The following is a 17,230-nucleotide window of genomic DNA, read 5'->3' on the forward strand; positions in this document are numbered from 1 at the left end:
AACTCAAAGTATTCTATTTATTTTGAAGTACTAATAACAATTTTCTTTTTCTTTTCTCATATAAATATTGTACTTATGTCTAAAAGGAGGTTGCTTTAAGGTTTAGCGCCTAGAGATTATGATTTGGTGTTAAAGGACTTGTAAAGTAAGATATCAGCTAGAAGAGGTGAGCAGAGGATTTGACCCTCCAATTATATGACTCAGAACATTGTGCTGCACATCCAAAACTTCATTGTCGTTGAAATCGTTCATACAATACAACATGCATAACACAAATTCAAACTTATTTACATTCATTTGCACAATCCTCACAGAGGATCACAACTAAACCAGTGCCAGGAATTGTCAAAGTAGGGATTTTAATCAGGCCAGAAAAGAAAGCGACAATTTTAACTTGTCGAAAATGAGCAACTCAACTCAAATTGCAGGTACTCTGTATGCTCCATGAAATTTCACAAGCAATGAGTAACAGATACTGCAAGTATGCACCTCAATGCTAAAGGACATCACTCATAAGTGCATGAACTCTTTTTGAACTTGATGGGTTTGGTAAAAGTGGGATCCAGAACCAAAGGGCACGAGATTCGCCTTCGATGCTTTGTTTTCACTAGCTTCCCTACCACAAATGCTCGAGACCGGATTTCTAACTTTAAGGTCAATGGAATTGGAACCAACCCACCAGTCTTTGTGTATGTCAAACTTGATGCAGCCCCGTATAGAGGAACCTTAGTTCCTTGCAAGTTCACTGATACCGTTCGGAGACTCTTTCTTGGCTGATAATATTTCTTCAACTGCAACAACAAAGTTAGCAAAAGTTAAAACTTACCATGAGGTTCCAATGGCAATGGAACAGCCATTGATCTTTATTGGATTGGTTCAATATGCTTTGCTCTTTTGCCTATTTTGTGCAACATGCTATAACTTAACCTAAATACTCAACTTTCATTGTTTGTTAACATAGCATCTTAGTGGTGTAAATTACGATTTTGGTTCCTGTGTTCTGACCTGAAAACCATTTAGGTCCCTTGCAAATTGGCAAATTGAAACTTCAGGAACCCAAATGTCGAAAAACAGAAACCAAAATGGTAGTTTCCCCTTAAGATTAAGCAGATTGATCACCAATTTTCTTAGAGATTAAAATGGTATTCATGGAGCACAGAATCCAACCTGGCCAGTTGCCACAGAAATCTCTGAGTAGGCGAGAATGATAGGTGCGGAGCTAACATGAATTCCAAACATTGAAGCAGAGTTGTGCACGCTCAATCTTAATGAGCCATTCACTGTCAACATCTTTGTTGGAACCCCACTGGAATCTGAACCCTCACCAATATAGAAGTTACTAATTTCCAAGCTCTGCAAGAATCACAAGTCCTCCGTTAGACCAAAACAATCTCATCCTGTTTGCAACAGCAAAATTCCCACTTCATGCTACATTATCCTTGAATTAAAACCCCCACGCACTTTTCTTTTTTTGCCTAATGCACCAAATTATCATAAGGGGCATTTTGAAAATAGAAGAACAACAAGTCCAATTCCTACAAATAATCATTCTTCATTATGTCTCACACTATAAAAGGCTAAGGAACACATTGTTCAACATCAGAATAAGAACTTAGACAAAATTCAGTATCAAATGATGATAAAGACATATATACTACAGAAAATTTTGAACAAATATTAGACTATGACAAGTTGTAAAATTAGCATACCTTGACTACAACCGTTGCATTGTAAGGCCTGCTTGCACCCCATATGATCAAGCAGAAGATAGTGAACAACATCACAAAGCTAAGGAGAGCAATGCAGACCTGCACACGCCGCGAGAGCCCCTTATCAAAATCATCATAAGCCCCTTCTTCCATTATCACCTTACACTCTGGCCACCCCTTGTCATTCCTTGGCTTCCTACCGCCTTTTCTACCCGAAGAGGACCTGAAAATCCCCGAGAATCTACTCGCAGAGGAGTTCCTTGAGTGACGGCCAAAGGAGGGGTGTGAGGGTGACTCCATGGGACTGTTGTTGTAGATTGGAGTGGCCTGCATTGATGAGGACTTGTCTCCATCATGAGAGTCCCTAGAAGGGCTCTGCACATAGTATACAGGTACCTTTGGGGACCTTGATGGTGATGATGGAGCCAAGCTTGTGACATCAGACTCAGATTTTGTTGAATGCATCATTTCCTAGTAGTAACTATGCAGGATTGGAATTACAAGACAAGGCTCTGTGCCAAAAACTTAAAACACAAATTTGGAAATTCCCAAGTTCACAAACTAGTTGATGGAGCAAGAAAACACTAAAAATTGAATGGAATTTCACCAAAGCTTCAAACTTTGAGCAAATTCTCTGAAACCCAGAAAAGGGTTGGAAATATATGAACAGGTTTCCATGCTAAAGTGAAGAAGTTGACCAATTGAACTGTGTACTAGAAAGAAAAATGAACAAAATTGAAAACCCTTTATGGAATTTTCACAATTGAACTACTTCAACAGATGAGATGGTGATAAAGAATAGTCAAGATTGTATCAAATGCCACCACAAATCACTGTCTGTTTCTCTCTGCTGTGTCTCTCTCTCCATATGTTAGCAAAACAAAGATAGCAAGTGTAGTGAAGCTTTCTTTTTCTTTTTCTTTTTCTTTTTGCACTCAACGACCAATGAGAAGCTATGCACGCCCCCACTTGACACTTTGTTTTTTAGCCAACACCAGTTGTGAATTGGGCAACTAAGTGTCGGCAGAACATATATTCTTGTTATTATATTCCCCCATAAATAATTGTCTAATTATGTAATTGGGATTATATATGTTATCTGTAGATATGTGACACCGACGCTCCTAATAGTATTATTTGTTTTGATGGGTGTTTTGACAAACTACCTAATAAGATTCGGAGCCTAGTGCTTGTGACTTTTAATTTTTTATTTTATTTTATCTGCATGATTGTCCATAAATAAATGTTTAATAATATTTCCGTTTATGCTTTTCTTTGATGGTGCTTTGGAAAATGTTTTGTTTGAGTATGTGTTTTATAAATTGTCTCATCCTATTCCTATCATGACATAAGAGGTATGAGACTTATGAACCACGCAGACCACAAAAATATATTTTTATTTACATTTATAAAAAATAAAAAATAAAAAACCACAACCAAAATAGCTACACAACAAAGTCAAGCACCTACACTTTGCCAAGTGGTTTGCGTGCTGAGGGTGGGTGGGAATAAGCATGGGGAAAAAGCCATTGTTTTCTCTATTCATGATACAAGAGAAAAGGAAAGGAGGTGATTTAGAACTTGAATTTTCTTCTTTGGGCAATTTAAGGGCAAGACGTTTGGTTATTTTTTTCTTTGTTCAAAAGACACTTCATTCAATTAGGTATTATAAGTTAAGCACATTGGAAAGGTCTTCTTCTATCCTAACATGAAAATTGAGACACACAAACACATTCTTAGCAAAAAGATGCATCGTCTGATTACAAATAAAGTGATCATACGTATATGAATAGTACGAAAAGAACTAAATAAATTCTTCATTTCCTAAATTATTTTTTTTAATTTTAAATTCACTTTGCCTATTTTATTTTTTTCCTTTTAAGTAATGTTAGAGGAGAAACTAAAAATTGGAAAGAAAAAAAAAAACAACAAAAGAAAACAATATCATCAATGCTAGTGAAGTACTGGGTTTATTAATAGTGAACGGACTAGAAGCCCAATAGTGAGTAAATGATAAGCAAAAAGGTCCAATAGCAAGCCCAAAAATCCAAAATGAAAAAAACACAAAAAAAAGCGTTTGGAAGCCTTCTCTTGTATCAGAGCCAGGTTTCGATCCTGGGACCTGTGGGTTATGGGCCCACCACGCTTCCGCTGCGCCACTCTGATCTGTTGAACATTGACTACACTTACTCATATTTAACCACGTATTTCTAAAAGCAACCCCCTTACATATGCATATATTGGCCAGGCTAGAATGAGGGGTTTTTGTAAGGGGTTATAATGAGTGGGTCCTTAATAGCTATTCGATTCAGTGTAAAGTTATTATTGGACTGTTGGATTGAAACCCCTTATTGTAATCCCTCAACATAGCCCCTCATTATAGAAGCTCCCTGCATATATGGCTAGTGTTCTTCTACAATGTAATTTCTGCCATCAGATCCTTTTTCAATTTTTTTTTTCTTCCCATGTTCACTAATTTTTATATTTTGCATCCAACATGGGTTATCTGTTTGTTTTTTTTTTTTTTTTGGCCTGATTGGTTATCTTTTTGTAACCTTTGAATTTTATAAAGTTACACACTTTCCAAATTGTTGTTGTAATTCCTCCATAATCCATATATACTTTGTTTGAAATTTCAACTAACAAAAAAATTGTTGGCGTGACTTGTGGATTATTGACTTTCCTTGCACACCAAGGATTCCCATATTAATTGTAATTGATTTACTTTAATTCCTGATTTCATACTGTAAATAGAAATATGAATTTATTATTTTACTTGGGCACTAAGGCTTCGTTGTATTATAAATATAACTTCCTACAAAGAGTCATACACAGAAAATTCCAACAAATAAATATTCTCTCATAATTTCTCATATTTTAATATGGTATCAGATCATCGATCTTGGGATTGCTAACTCTATTTTCAAACCCTCGCCACCATGAGGGATGATGATTTTTTCATTCCTCATAGAGGAAGCACCATCGACCCCGTCTCTCCTTCTCACTCAACCTTAGCCGAATTGAGTGCTCAGATGGCTCAGTTTGTAGAGATGCAGAACCATACCCCAACCCTAGCCGAATTGAGTGCTCAGATGGCTAAGTTCCTAATTATGCATAACCAGACCTCGAACCTAATCCTAACTCAGGATCCGACCAAGACCTTGATTTTGCCCTCGATCTTCGAAGAATTTATTTTTAAAAAGACCTAGACCTCGAACATGTCTCTAATTCTGACCCAGATACTGACTCCGACTCAAACTCAGACCCCAACTCTTACACAGATTCTGATCCAGATTCCTACTCAACCTATATGTTATGCATCTTTCACTGCATAGATTACGATTTCCAGACTAACGACCCCCAACACAGGGAGAGATTGCGCATCCTATGGTAATCCGAGACACACTCGTGATACTTGTTTCAAATTGCATAGCTACACCGAATGATGGGCTACTCTTAAAGATAAAACAACGCGATACTGCTAGTAATGGTACTGGTATTGGATTCCATACTTTAGATAAGAGTGATTCCCAGGCTGGATAATTGATTCTAGTGCAACTGATCATATGACATTTGATCCTGATGATTTTCTGAAACTACCCAAAAGATCGAACACAACTCGATACTATCAATAATGGTACTGGTTATGGATTCCATACTTCAAATAAGAGTGATTCCACAGGCTGGATAATTGATTCTAGTGCAACTAATCATATAACATTTGATCCTAATGATTTTATGAATACTACCCAACCTAGACAAACTTGCATTGCGAACGCTAATAGAGTTACTTATCTTGTGGCACGGGATGGCATTGTTGCTCTCTCATCATCTCTATCATTATCTAATATTTTACATGTTTCATCTCTATCAAATAAATTGATGTCCGTTAGTCAAATTAATGAACAATTGAATTGTATGTACTAATTTACTCTAGTTTTTGTTTGCTATAGGATATTCACACTAAGGAGATTCTTGGTTATGATATTAAGTGATGAAGTGACAAGACCCGCCCTGAATTTCTCGAAATCTGTGATTGATCCTGTGGTATTTCCGACATCACACTGATGTCGGGCCCACTTACTAGCTACATAGCATATTTTCCAAAACAAGGAAAAGTGGGAAATAGACATTTCCCAAAAATATAGTAAAATAGTCCCAACAGCAGAATACATAATATAGCAGCACACAATTTACATAATAGGCCTCTGGCCATACATCCAACCCTAGCATGGATGATAACAGAGCATATTTAAAGAATTCCAGCTTACAAACACAATAAAGTTCAACGAAAATAAAAACAATTAAAGGTAGCCCTACAGAAGTTTGGGGCTCAATCGTGCAAGTCACGTCTCAGCCACTAGTTTCAAGTCTAGCTACTGCATGGGAATAGCAAAACAGAAAACTTGTGAGTGGACAAAAACAAAGTTTTGTTATAATTGAAAACAACATACTAACCCCGCGTTTTGAAAAACGATGCTAAAAACATGCAATTCAATCTATTCATACTTAATCAAGGTGAAATCAAAGTACTTTCACATCCCCGATATCATATAATAATATCCAAGTCAAATCCTTTGGCTCCAACCAAACTCGTTCCCGAAACATAAGCTTATAAAACGGAATATGTAAAGATAGCTTTAAAATAGTTAAATGTATGTATATATATAAAACCGGCCGAAACTTAGGTTGTAAAACAAGTTTCAAAACTTCAAAATCGATCCTAACCAACCTAATCATCAGCTAGATCACGTTGAAAGGATGAGAAAGCATACCTGGATCGACAAAAATTGTGGACAGAATCGTCGGAAAAGACATCGAAAAGTTTGGGTAAAAATTGGCCCTTTTCAAGCTTTTTTCTGCGGCTGGAGCTGCCGGCTGTGGCGGAAATGGGGCGGGATGGAGAGAGGATGGTGGGCTGGTCATTTTGGTACCGGCCCTATAGCCTGAGGTGGTTGGACGGGAAAACTACCGGCCAAAATATGGCCGGCTAGAGCTGTCGTGCGAGAGAGAGAGAGAGAGAGAGAGAGAGAGAGAGAGAGATATCTGGTGGTTTTTAAAAATCTAACTTCGAAATATTTACAATTGTGCCACAGCACTTCCGTTGATTGTAACTTTTTCGTTAAAACTCCGATTTGAGCCTACTACGTGTCTACAAACTTGTATTGACGCGCTCAACGCAATGGTGCCATTTAATTCCCCACAATCTTACCGAATTAAAAAGTGACTAAAATGACCCTATTCCAAGGGTAAAATTGTAATTTTGAAATTAAATAAAAGAAATTAAATCATTTATATATATTAAATAAATGGTTAATAGTGTGATGCATCCTTCTGATAGCAAACATAAGCAAATCTAGCTGTGGCACCGTCGATTAGGATATCCGTGTTTTAATTATATGAAGCATGTTCTGCTGGATTTATTCTTAGATTTTAAAGACTACGACTTCAAAATGTGACACATGTATTTTGGCCGAGAGTCACCGTGTGCCCTATTCGTTGAGTATGAGCAAGTATACTACTCTGTTTACGTTCATTCACTCTGTTTGGGGACCATCACCTATCACTATATCTTCTGGCGTTCAATGGTTTGTCACATTCGTAGATGATTGTATACAAATAACATAGCTTTATTTGATGAAAAATAAAAACGAAGTGTCTTCATTGTTTTAATTCTTCCACAAACAGATGCAAACTCAGTTTAATGCTAAAATACAGATTCTTCGCTCAGATAATGGTGGAGAATTTGTTAATAATGACTTTCAGACTTACTTCCAACAACATGAAATTATCCATGAGACGATTTGTCCTCACACACCACAACAAAATGGTGTTGCTAAACAAAAGAATTGACATCTTATGGAAACAACCCGAGCACTTCTGATTGGTGCTCATGCTCATTGTCGTCACTGGATGATGCTGTCATCACCACCATTCACCTGATTAACCGCATGCCATATGTGGTTCTGAACTTTTGTACTTCCCTACAAGTGCTCATGCAACACGAGCCCTACCCTCTATTTTAGTGCTCACACTCTGAATCTTTGGATGTGTGGCCTTTGTTTATCTACGCAAAAATCAACGTAGCAAGCTTATCCATGCGTCATTCATTGTGTTTTTTTTAAGGATATTTCACTCATCAGAAAGGTTATCGTTACCAACCAGACCTATGTCACTTTAGATATAATCTTTCTGGAATCTGAGATGTTCTTCCGTGATCCCGCATCCAATTCTATGCTTCAGGAGCACGTAAGGAGTGAAGAGCAAAATTGGAGCAACTTGGAAAAAGAAGAAAATTGTGTCTGCACAAAAGCGATCAATCGTCTTACCTTTAACGATCGATCGCCACAAGGTCTGGAGCATGGGTCTTCTCTCTGCCAAGAAACGATCTCTCATCTAACACCAAAGATTGACCGCCCCCGTGCATGGAACACAATGTTCTTCTCTGCTGGAAACTGATCAATTATCCATTCCCGACGATCTATCGTCTAACCCTTGCAAATCTGCTTTTGATTTGAGTCTCACTCCTATAAACAACCTATAGCAACAAGTTGAAAACCCTCATTCTCATTGAACAATACCAATGGACCAATTTCCTGAGAATATCTTTGAGGTAACTACTTCTACTACACTTGTGAATTTAAAAGGTAAATATATTGGATATCAATTACCTTTCCGTTAGAATCGTGGGAAGCCATCAAATCGTTATTCACCAGATATTGGCAAGACATCAAAGTATCCAATTGTGAACCATGTATCCACTGAGAAACTATTTGAACCACTCAAGACTTTTGTGCATCAGTTTTCTACTATCCAATTGTATGGATTGAAACAGTCACCGCGCACATGATTTGGACGGTTCACCATGAAGATGAAGAACAATGGTTTCAGATAGAGTAACACAAATCATACTGTGTTCTTGAAACATCAAAAAGGGAAGGTAACTTTAATAATCTATGTTGATGATATGATTATACTGAGAATGATAAACATGAAATATCTTAGCTACAAGACTATTTGGCTACTGAATTTGAGATGAAGAATCTATGTGGACTCAAGTATTTCTTGGGAATTGAGGTGGCCCGATCAAAGTAAGGCATATTTCGCTCTCAAAGGAAATATATCTTGGACTTGTTGATAGACACAGGAATGCTATATTGCAAACCTTTAAACAATCCTATTTTTCAGAATCATCATCTTGGAGAACACTCAGATCAAGTTCCAACTAACAAAGAAAGATATCAAGGGTTAGTAGGAAGATTGACATACTTGTCACATACCCGACCAGATATTGCTTATGCGATGAGCGTCGAGAATCAATATATGCATTCTAAGTGAAGACCACTTGAATGCAGTTCTTCGGATATTTAGATATTTGAAGTATGCACTCGGAAAAGGACTTATGTTCTCAAAACATGGTCATCTGAATATTGATGTGTATTCATATGAAGATTGGGTAGGCAGTGTAACAAATAGAAGATCCACATCTAGTTACTTCATATTCATGGAAGATAATTTGGTGACATGGAGGAGCAATAAACAGAAGGTAGTAACTTTATCTAGTGCGGAAGTCGAGTTCAGAGGTATGACTAAAGGAATTTGTGAGCTCCTTTAGTTAAGGAAGTTGCTTACTAAACTTGGGTATGAACCTACGTCCACAATGAATTTTTTTTGTGACAACAAGGCTACAATCGCTATTGCACAAAATCCAGTTCAACATAATCGCATCAAACATGTTGAGGTGCATCGACACTTCATCAAACAGAAGCTTGAGGCTAAAGTGATTCAGTTTCCTTTCATGAAGTTCCAAGATCAATTGGTAGATATTTTGACAAAGGCAATTTCCAGTAGAGCGTTACACAATTCACTGGACCAGTTGGGCATTGACAACATCTATGTACCAACGTGAGAGGGAGTGTTAGCGTGACTTGTGGACCGTTAACTTTCCTTGCTCACCAAGGATTCCCATATTAATTGTAATTTATTTACTTTAATTCTTGATTTCCTTTTGTAAATAGAAATAAAATTTTATTATTTTACTTGGCCACTAAGAATCCGTTGTATTATATATATGACTGCCTACAAAGAGAGAAAATCACAAAAAATTCTCACAAACAAATATTTTCTCATAATTTCTCATATTTTAGCAAGAACTTCCAATTGAAAATCATAATAAACGCCTTCATGACTTGTAAATATTTTAAGGCCGAACGACATGATATTCGTATCAAATCAAATCACCTCCTAAAAATCCCCATGACAAAAATGTCAACATCAACACCTCCTATACATGAAATATCATCGGCACATATTCTCAAAGTATGTAACAATTCGATGGTGTAAAGAGAGAGCAAATTGCAAGTTAGTGACTCTATTCACATAATCAACTATGGGTGATTCTCTGCATATAAAAATTGAAATAAAAGAGAAGTCAAAGCCAAGTAAATAGACTGTGCAACAAAATCAGGGTATCTATACCATGGAATTCGATTTGAAAAAGGTCAATAAGAATTGTAAAAATAATGTAGCTTATTTATTTTCAAAAAAGAAAAAAGTCCAAGCATGAATCTTGTTAAATTGATTGTATCTTATTATTGATAGCATTAAGAGGGGAAATGTTTGCAGATATGAGCGTAGCCTAGTTGACTAGAGTGGTTATGCTTCCCACTCTATACATGACTTCGATTCCCCTTTTCTAGTTTAAATTGCTTATATCAAAAACAAAATAATAAAGAGGGGAAATGTTTAATAGGATTTTGAGACCATGTAAGTAAATTGAAACGTTTTTAGAATCAACTCGTTAATAATTTTATTGGTAATTTACCACGTAATGTTAGATGATATTTCAAGTTCAAAACATCACATGACAAGTCAAAACAGAAGTTTTTGAAAAAATGAGATGAGATTCACAAACATGAGTAGACATCACTTCAAGTTCTTGAGAAAAGTTCTTGGAAATGTGAGATGAAATTCACAAACATGAGTAAGCCTCACCTTGATTTAGGATCATCCGTAGACCTCAAAATCTTAAATTGTCAGACTGATGATGCAAATAGCAATGCACAACCTCCCATCTTAGCCATACCCAAAAAGCGAAAAAATAAAAAAACTAAAATGGTCCATAACGTGGCAAGAGCCGTACTGGTTATATAATTAAAAAATAGAATAAAGTCAAAGAAAATCCATAAAGTGAGGAGAAAAGACTGAGAAAAACAATATTTATTGGAGTACGTGCCAGGTTGGAATTGCCTTTATGGGCTTCAGCAAAATCTGCCGTGTGTTTATCTCTGTCTACCTCCTCTAGCAACATGTGCCATTTTTTCCCTCTTCTATTTCTGATAACCACGCTCTGAAAATTCATATTAAAATCAAGAGAGAATCATTTCCTCCTTGAAGATAAGAACTACCAAATCCTAAAAAATCCCAACTGGGTTGTCTTCTTCAGGCACAAAAACACACACAGAGAGAGAGAGAGAGAGAGAGAGAGAGAGAGACAAAGAGAAGAAAAGATGTTGGAAGGCAAAGCTTTCGTGGAGGACACAGACATGCCAGTGAAGATGCAGATGCAGGCCATGGCTGCTGCTTCTCAAGCTCTGGATCTTTATGACGTCTTTGATTGCAGATCCATAGCTGCCCACATAAAAAAGGTACAAACTTTCTCTGCCACTTTGTCTAAACTAACATAATTGAAGAATTTCCTCTGTTTTCTTTCTGTGGATAATTGATGGATTTATTTTTTTATATACTTTTTTTCAGGAGTTTGACATGAGATATGGGGGCGGTTGGCAATGTGTGGTGGGCTCAAACTTTGGGTGTTTCTTCACTCATTCAAAAGGAAGCTTCATCTACTTTACACTTGAGAGTCTCAGCTTCCTCATCTTCAAAGGGGCTTCTTCTCCTTCCTCACCCGAAGGCTAACGCAGTGTTTGGCAGAAAAGAAAAAAAGTTGGAGATTCAGAAAGGCTGTACATTTTGCTTCTTTGTTCCCTTTTTTTGGGTTTTTCTTGTTTTCCTGAACTGGGTTGGTCTTGCAATGGAGATGTTTAGGGTAGGCTATGCTAGGTAGGGACTTTTATTTTGTGATCAAGTGCTTTGTAATGTTTTTCTATGCAATGCAATGTGATATAGCTTTTAGCATTTTTTTAGTTTTTTTTGGAATCTTTTGTTACTGTTTGTTTTCTGGAATTAATTTCCTATGTGACTTTTTCTGGCTCAAAGGGTTTAGCCAAAACTATTTGTGGATGTTCTTATCAGTTTTGTTTTTACTTTTTTAGTTTAGCCTTCTTTCTTTAGAACTAGTTTGGAATTGGATATGCCTCTAATATCTACGCTTAGAATTGTTTCCAATATTAAAAAGATGGATTAACTTCAATTTAGTACTCTCCAGTTGCACTCGTAAGATGGATTAATTTTAATTTAATACTCTTCAATTTAAAAAAATAAATTAATTTCAATTTAATACTCTCAATTTTAACAATTAAGAATTTCGAATTTTGGTTTTGGTTTTATCCTGGGATTAGGATATATTGTCTGAAAATACCCTTAAAATAACTTTAAAACACAAAAATGTGAGACCTACGTGGCATATGAATGGAATGTCCTAGATTGAGACAAGAGTGAGTCAGCAAACCAAAGATATCTCAATCCACCTCCTCCTTAACCCTATCCCTTTATCCACCGCTAACCTTTTGAGATTCACATATTTTCTCCTATTTATCTTCTCAATCACCAAGCAAATTAGTAAATGATGTCGATAAATCTCTTTCTAAGACAAAAATAAAAATAAAAATTAGAGTACTATTATCTTCCACCAAAAATATAAAATCAGCCTGGGAATTAAGCAATGCTTATGACAACCTTTGTTATCTACCACAAATTGCTTGTAGTTTTATAATGGTGAATGTTGAGCATGGTATACTAATTTTAGTTTGAAAGGGGAGGAAAGGATGCCCAGCGACTGATTCTTTTGGCTAAATTTTATTAATTTTCATAAGTTTTTTATTTTATTTTTAAAATCAGCGATATTGGACGATGTGAGAATCGAACCTAGTACATCAAGTGTAAGAGTAAGTACTCTTAACAACTTGAGGTATAAGCCCCTTGCATAAAGTTCATGTATATATATATTTTTTGTCTGAAAACATAGAGTTCATATTATTAGTTTAGTTTACATTGTGTGATTTGATATTTTTTTTCAAGTACAAGTAATAGTCTAAATTATAAAGGGATGAGGATTTCTCACACATACACACATTCTACCACGGTGCCATAGGGTTTTAAACTTGAGACCATTAGTCTGCAAATCGAGGCCTCTTTTCACTGAACTAGACCCGATACTTGCATAATTTGATACTTAGACTAGCAAGAGGTTTGCATAATTTGATACTTAAGACTAGCAAGAGGTTTTTTCAGTCGCCATTTGTTTAACAAAAAATTTCACCACCTACTTTTTACTACTATTATTATTTTTCATATACAAGCCATATTGGGGAGGGTATTCAAACCCAAAAACTCAGTGAAAGAGTAGCTACTCTTAACAACATGAGCTACAAACCTCACTTGGGTTTGGCATGAACGAATAGGCTGATTTTTATTAGCAGTATCTTGTAGTTAGTGATGTGGTGGTTCAAATACTTGTCAATTTCATCCTCACCTTATCCTTGTCAAATGCATCCATATCTAGAATTGTGTCAATACAAGTTTATGCATCTGAACAGCAAGTATATCCAACAATTTTAAAAATAATAAACAAATGCAAAGCAGAAAATTGAAGTTCGACTTTAGCATTACTGTTGGAACACTTAAAATCATATAATCATTGCAACATGATTTGAAGTGTGAAGAATTTTGATGGTCTGGGATGTGAAGAATTTTGATGGTCTGGGAGTTAAGGAAGTCAAGAGAAGAGTTAACAAGATTAGGATTTCTGTGTGCACATCCTCTCAAACCACAGGGATTCCTTGTGCTCAATCTTTTTCACCATGTTTGCTATGCCAACCCCACCTGTTCACAAACAAAAGCTATGTAAAACAGAAAATCCATATCTTGATCTGGACACATATGTAAAAATGACACATACCTAATGTCAATGCACTCACAAATATTGTGAGAGCCAGAATGAAGATGATCAAGGATGCTCTTCCTAATGCTTTGATCACCTTTCCTACTAAATATTGCCCCATGATCGCGGAAACGGTAGCAACAGCAGCAAAGTAGAGAGCTGCAGAGGAATCACAATGAAATAAAAGCCAACATTTATGACTAAGTTGAAGATAGAAATCATCTTCTAGACTTACTGACACAGAAACTTGAATGGTTAAAAAATTTACCATATGGAATTGGAAACCGTTTTAGGAGGTAGTATTCTAACACAGACATGGATGAAGAGAATGTCATGATTAATGTGGCTGTGGCACTTGAAACCTGCAAATGTAAGGAGGATTTAAAGGCGTCCAGTAATTTCCTAGAAAATTTCTGACGGATAGCTTTTCCCTTTTGAGGGGTGCAAAAAAGGAAATGAAAACAATGTGAATTGTACTGTAAATAATAAAAAAAATTGTAACTTTCAAAGGAAACAAACTCAACTGCAGAACTTATCAAATGTTGAAGCATGAAATGTACCTGAGGAGGAATTCCCATCTCCAAAAAGACTGGGCCCATAATAAACCCTCCACCAAGACCAAGCAACCCACCAAGTATTCCAGCTACTATGCCAAAGGCACAATAAGAAACAAGCTTGTGCACTCTCCAGTTTGCACCACCTTCTCCCTTGGATTCAATTATTCTGCTCCCCTTGTATAGCTTAACTGCCTCATATGAAGTTATTCCCACGGTCACCGGAATCTAAACAAAAAGAAGGAAGAAAAAGTTCCCATATGGTTAGGTTCTTATTTCGCAATCATCATTTCCAGCCACAAGGAAGATAGCTTTCCTGATACAAGCAGCATGGAAGGTACCTGTAAGAGATTTAATATCCAATATACCACTGAACATTTCGCCGCGTAATTCTGTGCCAGCAAAAATGAGTTTCTTATTAATCTGACTTCTTAGGGAAATTCCAAATAAATAAGCTATCAAGGAAAATCAACATCATATGTACTTGATTGAAACCTTAGCAATCTGCAATGCAAGTATTATGATCCAGATAATAACTATGACCCCAAGTTGCCTCCAGCGAACATTGTGAAGAATAGAAACCTGGGAAGGTCACAGAAGAAGTCAGTCCCTATAAAACCATGCATAGAGTTTAGTTTGAAAATTCTAACCTTCTTTCTTTTAGTTTCCTTGGTTTCAGTCGTGTCGTTGCCTACTCCTCCCGGGATAGTTATGTCTTCACTGCCAGCACCTAGTTAAGGAGCATGTCATCCTGGAAAAACCTATAGATGACAGACGTGTACCAGAAAGTGAAGAAATGAGTGACCAACTCACCTTTTGATTGCAAACTTTTGGAAGCATCCAGCAAATTCTGAAGAAATGAAACAGGGTGCAGTATTAGATGGACAACATGATGCAGAACATACAATCAGCCTAGAAAACAAGCAAATTTTAAAACTACCTTTTTTGTGATAGTTTCTTTCTTCCACGTCTCAACGCCTCTGAAGAACGACTTAGTTGATGTGCCTGCAGATATACATAATTAAGTTGTCCAAGTGCGAACAGGGAAGGATGCAGTTTAGAAAAGTGTTACCTAAGAGAACAATAATGAGTAAGATTGTGATCATCCATTCAGAAAGAACAACATTCAAAGAAACTCCTATACTGATCCCCAGCACCAACATTGGTTGGAACAGAAGTGCAAGATCATAGTCAATGAGGGGCAACTCGAGTGTCGGATGCCTGAGCCTTAAATTGTAGAAGACAGTTGCAGCTGCTCCACTTGTGATCATACCTGACCAACCACACAGAAACATGCAAAATCAATTTTCCTGCTTATTATTATAATTCTTTGGAATTTTATAAAACTAATGTATTTGAGTTCAGAAGAGGTGGCTTCCTCAGAAGGTGAAAAGGGAAAAAGCTGTGATGAAAGTACTTACATTTTGATATTGCTGTTGATGATTTCTGATCAAAGCCAATAATCAAGGTGAGCATTGGAACAAAAAAGCCACCCCCACCAACACCTCCTACACTCCCAAATGCTGCCCCAAGGAATCCAATTATCGTTCCAACGGCAATTTTCCAGCCAAACCTCATTTCCTGTGACCCAAATTTCAATGAATAATGCACCACAACATTTCTTAGTCAGGGCTATCTAGAGTGCCAGACCTTCTAAAATCTATTATTAAGAAGAGAAAAACAAATGAGTCCATGCTTTTTGGCCTATTGGTAACAGAGAAGTTGTTTCTTTGATGATAAAACAGAGGAAGGTCGGAGGGAACAATAGGGAACGGAAATTGAGAAGTAAAACAGTATACATAAATATATACGCCCAACTTTTTACATGCTTAATCATTCTTAAGCAACATTTTCTCACCAGCCAAACAGTATTCAGCTTCACACAATCAGTCTAGAATCACCGAAAAAAAAATAATATATCTGACAAAGTTAATGGAAATTGGACTTACAGGCCAGACATGCTTATAAACCACTCCACCGGGATGCGAAAGAAATTTGGACGCTCGGATTAAGTCATTAGATTCAACCTCTTCCCCAAGAGTCTGACTTAAAGGTTGCTGCTCCAAAATTTCTTGTGCTGAAACAAATACTAAAGCTAAAACAAGGTAAACCATTCCAAGCAACCTCAGACTCCACCAATTTGATCCGCTCCGACCAGCCATCGGAAACCTCGGAACTTCCTCCTCAAACCCAACAATCGAAACAGAACATTTATTCTAACAAATACTCATGGTTGAAACCAAAACCATGTTCTTGTACCAAGTTCTGCAGAATTTAAAAGTACTGTTAAGAGGAATACTAATCTCTAGACATAAGCAGTCAATTTTGGAATCTATTCTTGTGTTCAGAATTTTTCCTTGTAACTGTACACAAAAGTGGTACTTTCTCTCTTTGTCAAAAGTATAGTGGTAGCCCAGCCGTGGACTAGTCTCTCTCAAACTCCCAGCCAAGAAGACATTTCATGTTTAGATTGCATGCAGGAATTCCATGCATGAAAACAAGCTTGAGGTCTGCTAATTCACACACACACCCCGTCCACTTTCAACTTCCAGTTGCCCGTCTGCTTCCCATGCCATGATAACCATTTTTCTGATGAAATCAGGAAAAGGAAAAAAAAAAAAAAAAGTAGCAACAAAAAAGACTATGTAAAAAAAATTATGAAATGAAGAATCAAATTACTTAAACCTTGAATTTCTTTGTTGTAGAAACCCACTTAGCCCAGCATTATGCAGACACCAACTGACCAATATCTGTGATGCATCCACCATTTTTTTCTTGTTTCTTTGTGTACACTGTTTTTGGTAGTCTTCACTGGCTATGGTTTTGGTTGGAACTTTTATTTTAATTTATATATTCTTGTAGTTTTGGTGGACGGGAAACTTAATTGTTCTTTGTTTAATTGCTTG

The 17,230-nt window shown here is 36.6% G+C and overlaps 3 protein-coding genes and 1 non-coding gene across 5 annotated transcripts; 1 reads left to right on the forward strand and 3 right to left on the reverse strand.

Moving 5' to 3' along the window:
* Positions 1–208: 208 nt before the first annotated feature.
* LOC117623323 lies at positions 209–2,689 on the reverse strand. Its single transcript, XM_034354258.1, has 3 exons — positions 1,710–2,689; positions 1,168–1,353; positions 209–791 (listed from the first exon to the last, which is right to left on the reverse strand). The coding sequence occupies exons 1-3, from the start codon at positions 2,175–2,177 to the stop codon at positions 507–509; spliced, it is 939 nt and encodes a 312-aa protein (XP_034210149.1). The 5' UTR covers positions 2,178–2,689; the 3' UTR covers positions 209–506.
* Positions 2,690–3,803: 1,114 nt separating this feature from the next.
* On the reverse strand, positions 3,804–3,875 carry TRNAM-CAU. Its single transcript has one exon. It is a non-coding gene; the product is annotated as a tRNA-Met (tRNA).
* Positions 3,876–10,961: 7,086 nt separating this feature from the next.
* Positions 10,962–11,862, forward strand: LOC117620589 (dynein light chain LC6, flagellar outer arm-like). The gene is made up of 2 exons (XM_034350699.1): positions 10,962–11,356; positions 11,466–11,862. The coding sequence occupies exons 1-2, from the start codon at positions 11,219–11,221 to the stop codon at positions 11,625–11,627; spliced, it is 300 nt and encodes a 99-aa protein (XP_034206590.1). The 5' UTR covers positions 10,962–11,218; the 3' UTR covers positions 11,628–11,862.
* A 1,501-nt stretch (positions 11,863–13,363) lies between these two features.
* On the reverse strand, positions 13,364–17,163 carry LOC117623326 (sulfite exporter TauE/SafE family protein 3-like). Of its 2 annotated transcripts, none has more exons than XM_034354266.1 (13): positions 17,010–17,163; positions 16,274–16,589; positions 15,746–15,905; positions 15,397–15,597; positions 15,265–15,329; positions 15,138–15,174; positions 14,975–15,054; positions 14,820–14,906; positions 14,666–14,716; positions 14,331–14,552; positions 14,039–14,132; positions 13,789–13,929; positions 13,364–13,712 (listed from the first exon to the last, which is right to left on the reverse strand). In XM_034354266.1, exons 2-13 carry the CDS (start codon positions 16,484–16,486, stop codon positions 13,627–13,629), a joined length of 1,437 nt encoding a protein of 478 aa, XP_034210157.1. In that variant the 5' UTR covers positions 16,487–16,589; positions 17,010–17,163; the 3' UTR covers positions 13,364–13,626. The 2 variants fall into 2 exon arrangements, with proteins under 2 accessions (XP_034210157.1, XP_034210156.1); XM_034354265.1 differs by having other exon boundaries at positions 16,274–16,884.
* Positions 17,164–17,230: the final 67 nt, after the last annotated feature.

This window comes from Prunus dulcis, chromosome 3, assembly GCF_902201215.1.
Source record: "Prunus dulcis chromosome 3, ALMONDv2, whole genome shotgun sequence".
Taxonomy (NCBI): Eukaryota; Viridiplantae; Streptophyta; class Magnoliopsida; order Rosales; family Rosaceae; genus Prunus; species Prunus dulcis.

What these genes read in the sequence shown, in the direction of transcription:
- LOC117623323 (XM_034354258.1), bottom strand. Translation starts at nt 2,177, where the DNA reads ATGATGCATTCAACAAAATCTGAGTCTGATGTCACAAGCTTGGCTCCA. An exon ending in ATGCAACGGTTGTAGTCAAG is followed by an intron (nt 1,354 to 1,709) that starts GTATGCTAATTT and finishes TGATTCTTGCAG; the next exon opens with AGCTTGGAAATTAGTAACTT. An exon ending in TTTCTGTGGCAACTGGCCAG is followed by an intron (nt 792 to 1,167) that starts GTTGGATTCTGT and finishes TTGTTGTTGCAG; the next exon opens with TTGAAGAAATATTATCAGCC.
- LOC117620589 (XM_034350699.1), top strand. Translation starts at nt 11,219, where the DNA reads ATGTTGGAAGGCAAAGCTTTCGTGGAGGACACAGACATGCCAGTGAAG. An exon ending in TAGCTGCCCACATAAAAAAG is followed by an intron (nt 11,357 to 11,465) that starts GTACAAACTTTC and finishes ACTTTTTTTCAG; the next exon opens with GAGTTTGACATGAGATATGG.
- LOC117623326 (XM_034354266.1), bottom strand. Translation starts at nt 16,486, where the DNA reads ATGGCTGGTCGGAGCGGATCAAATTGGTGGAGTCTGAGGTTGCTTGGA. An exon ending in AAGAAACTATCACAAAAAAG is followed by an intron (nt 15,175 to 15,264) that starts GTAGTTTTAAAA and finishes TCATTTCTTCAG; the next exon opens with AATTTGCTGGATGCTTCCAA. An exon ending in TTGCATTGCAGATTGCTAAG is followed by an intron (nt 14,717 to 14,819) that starts GTTTCAATCAAG and finishes TTGCTGGCACAG; the next exon opens with AATTACGCGGCGAAATGTTC.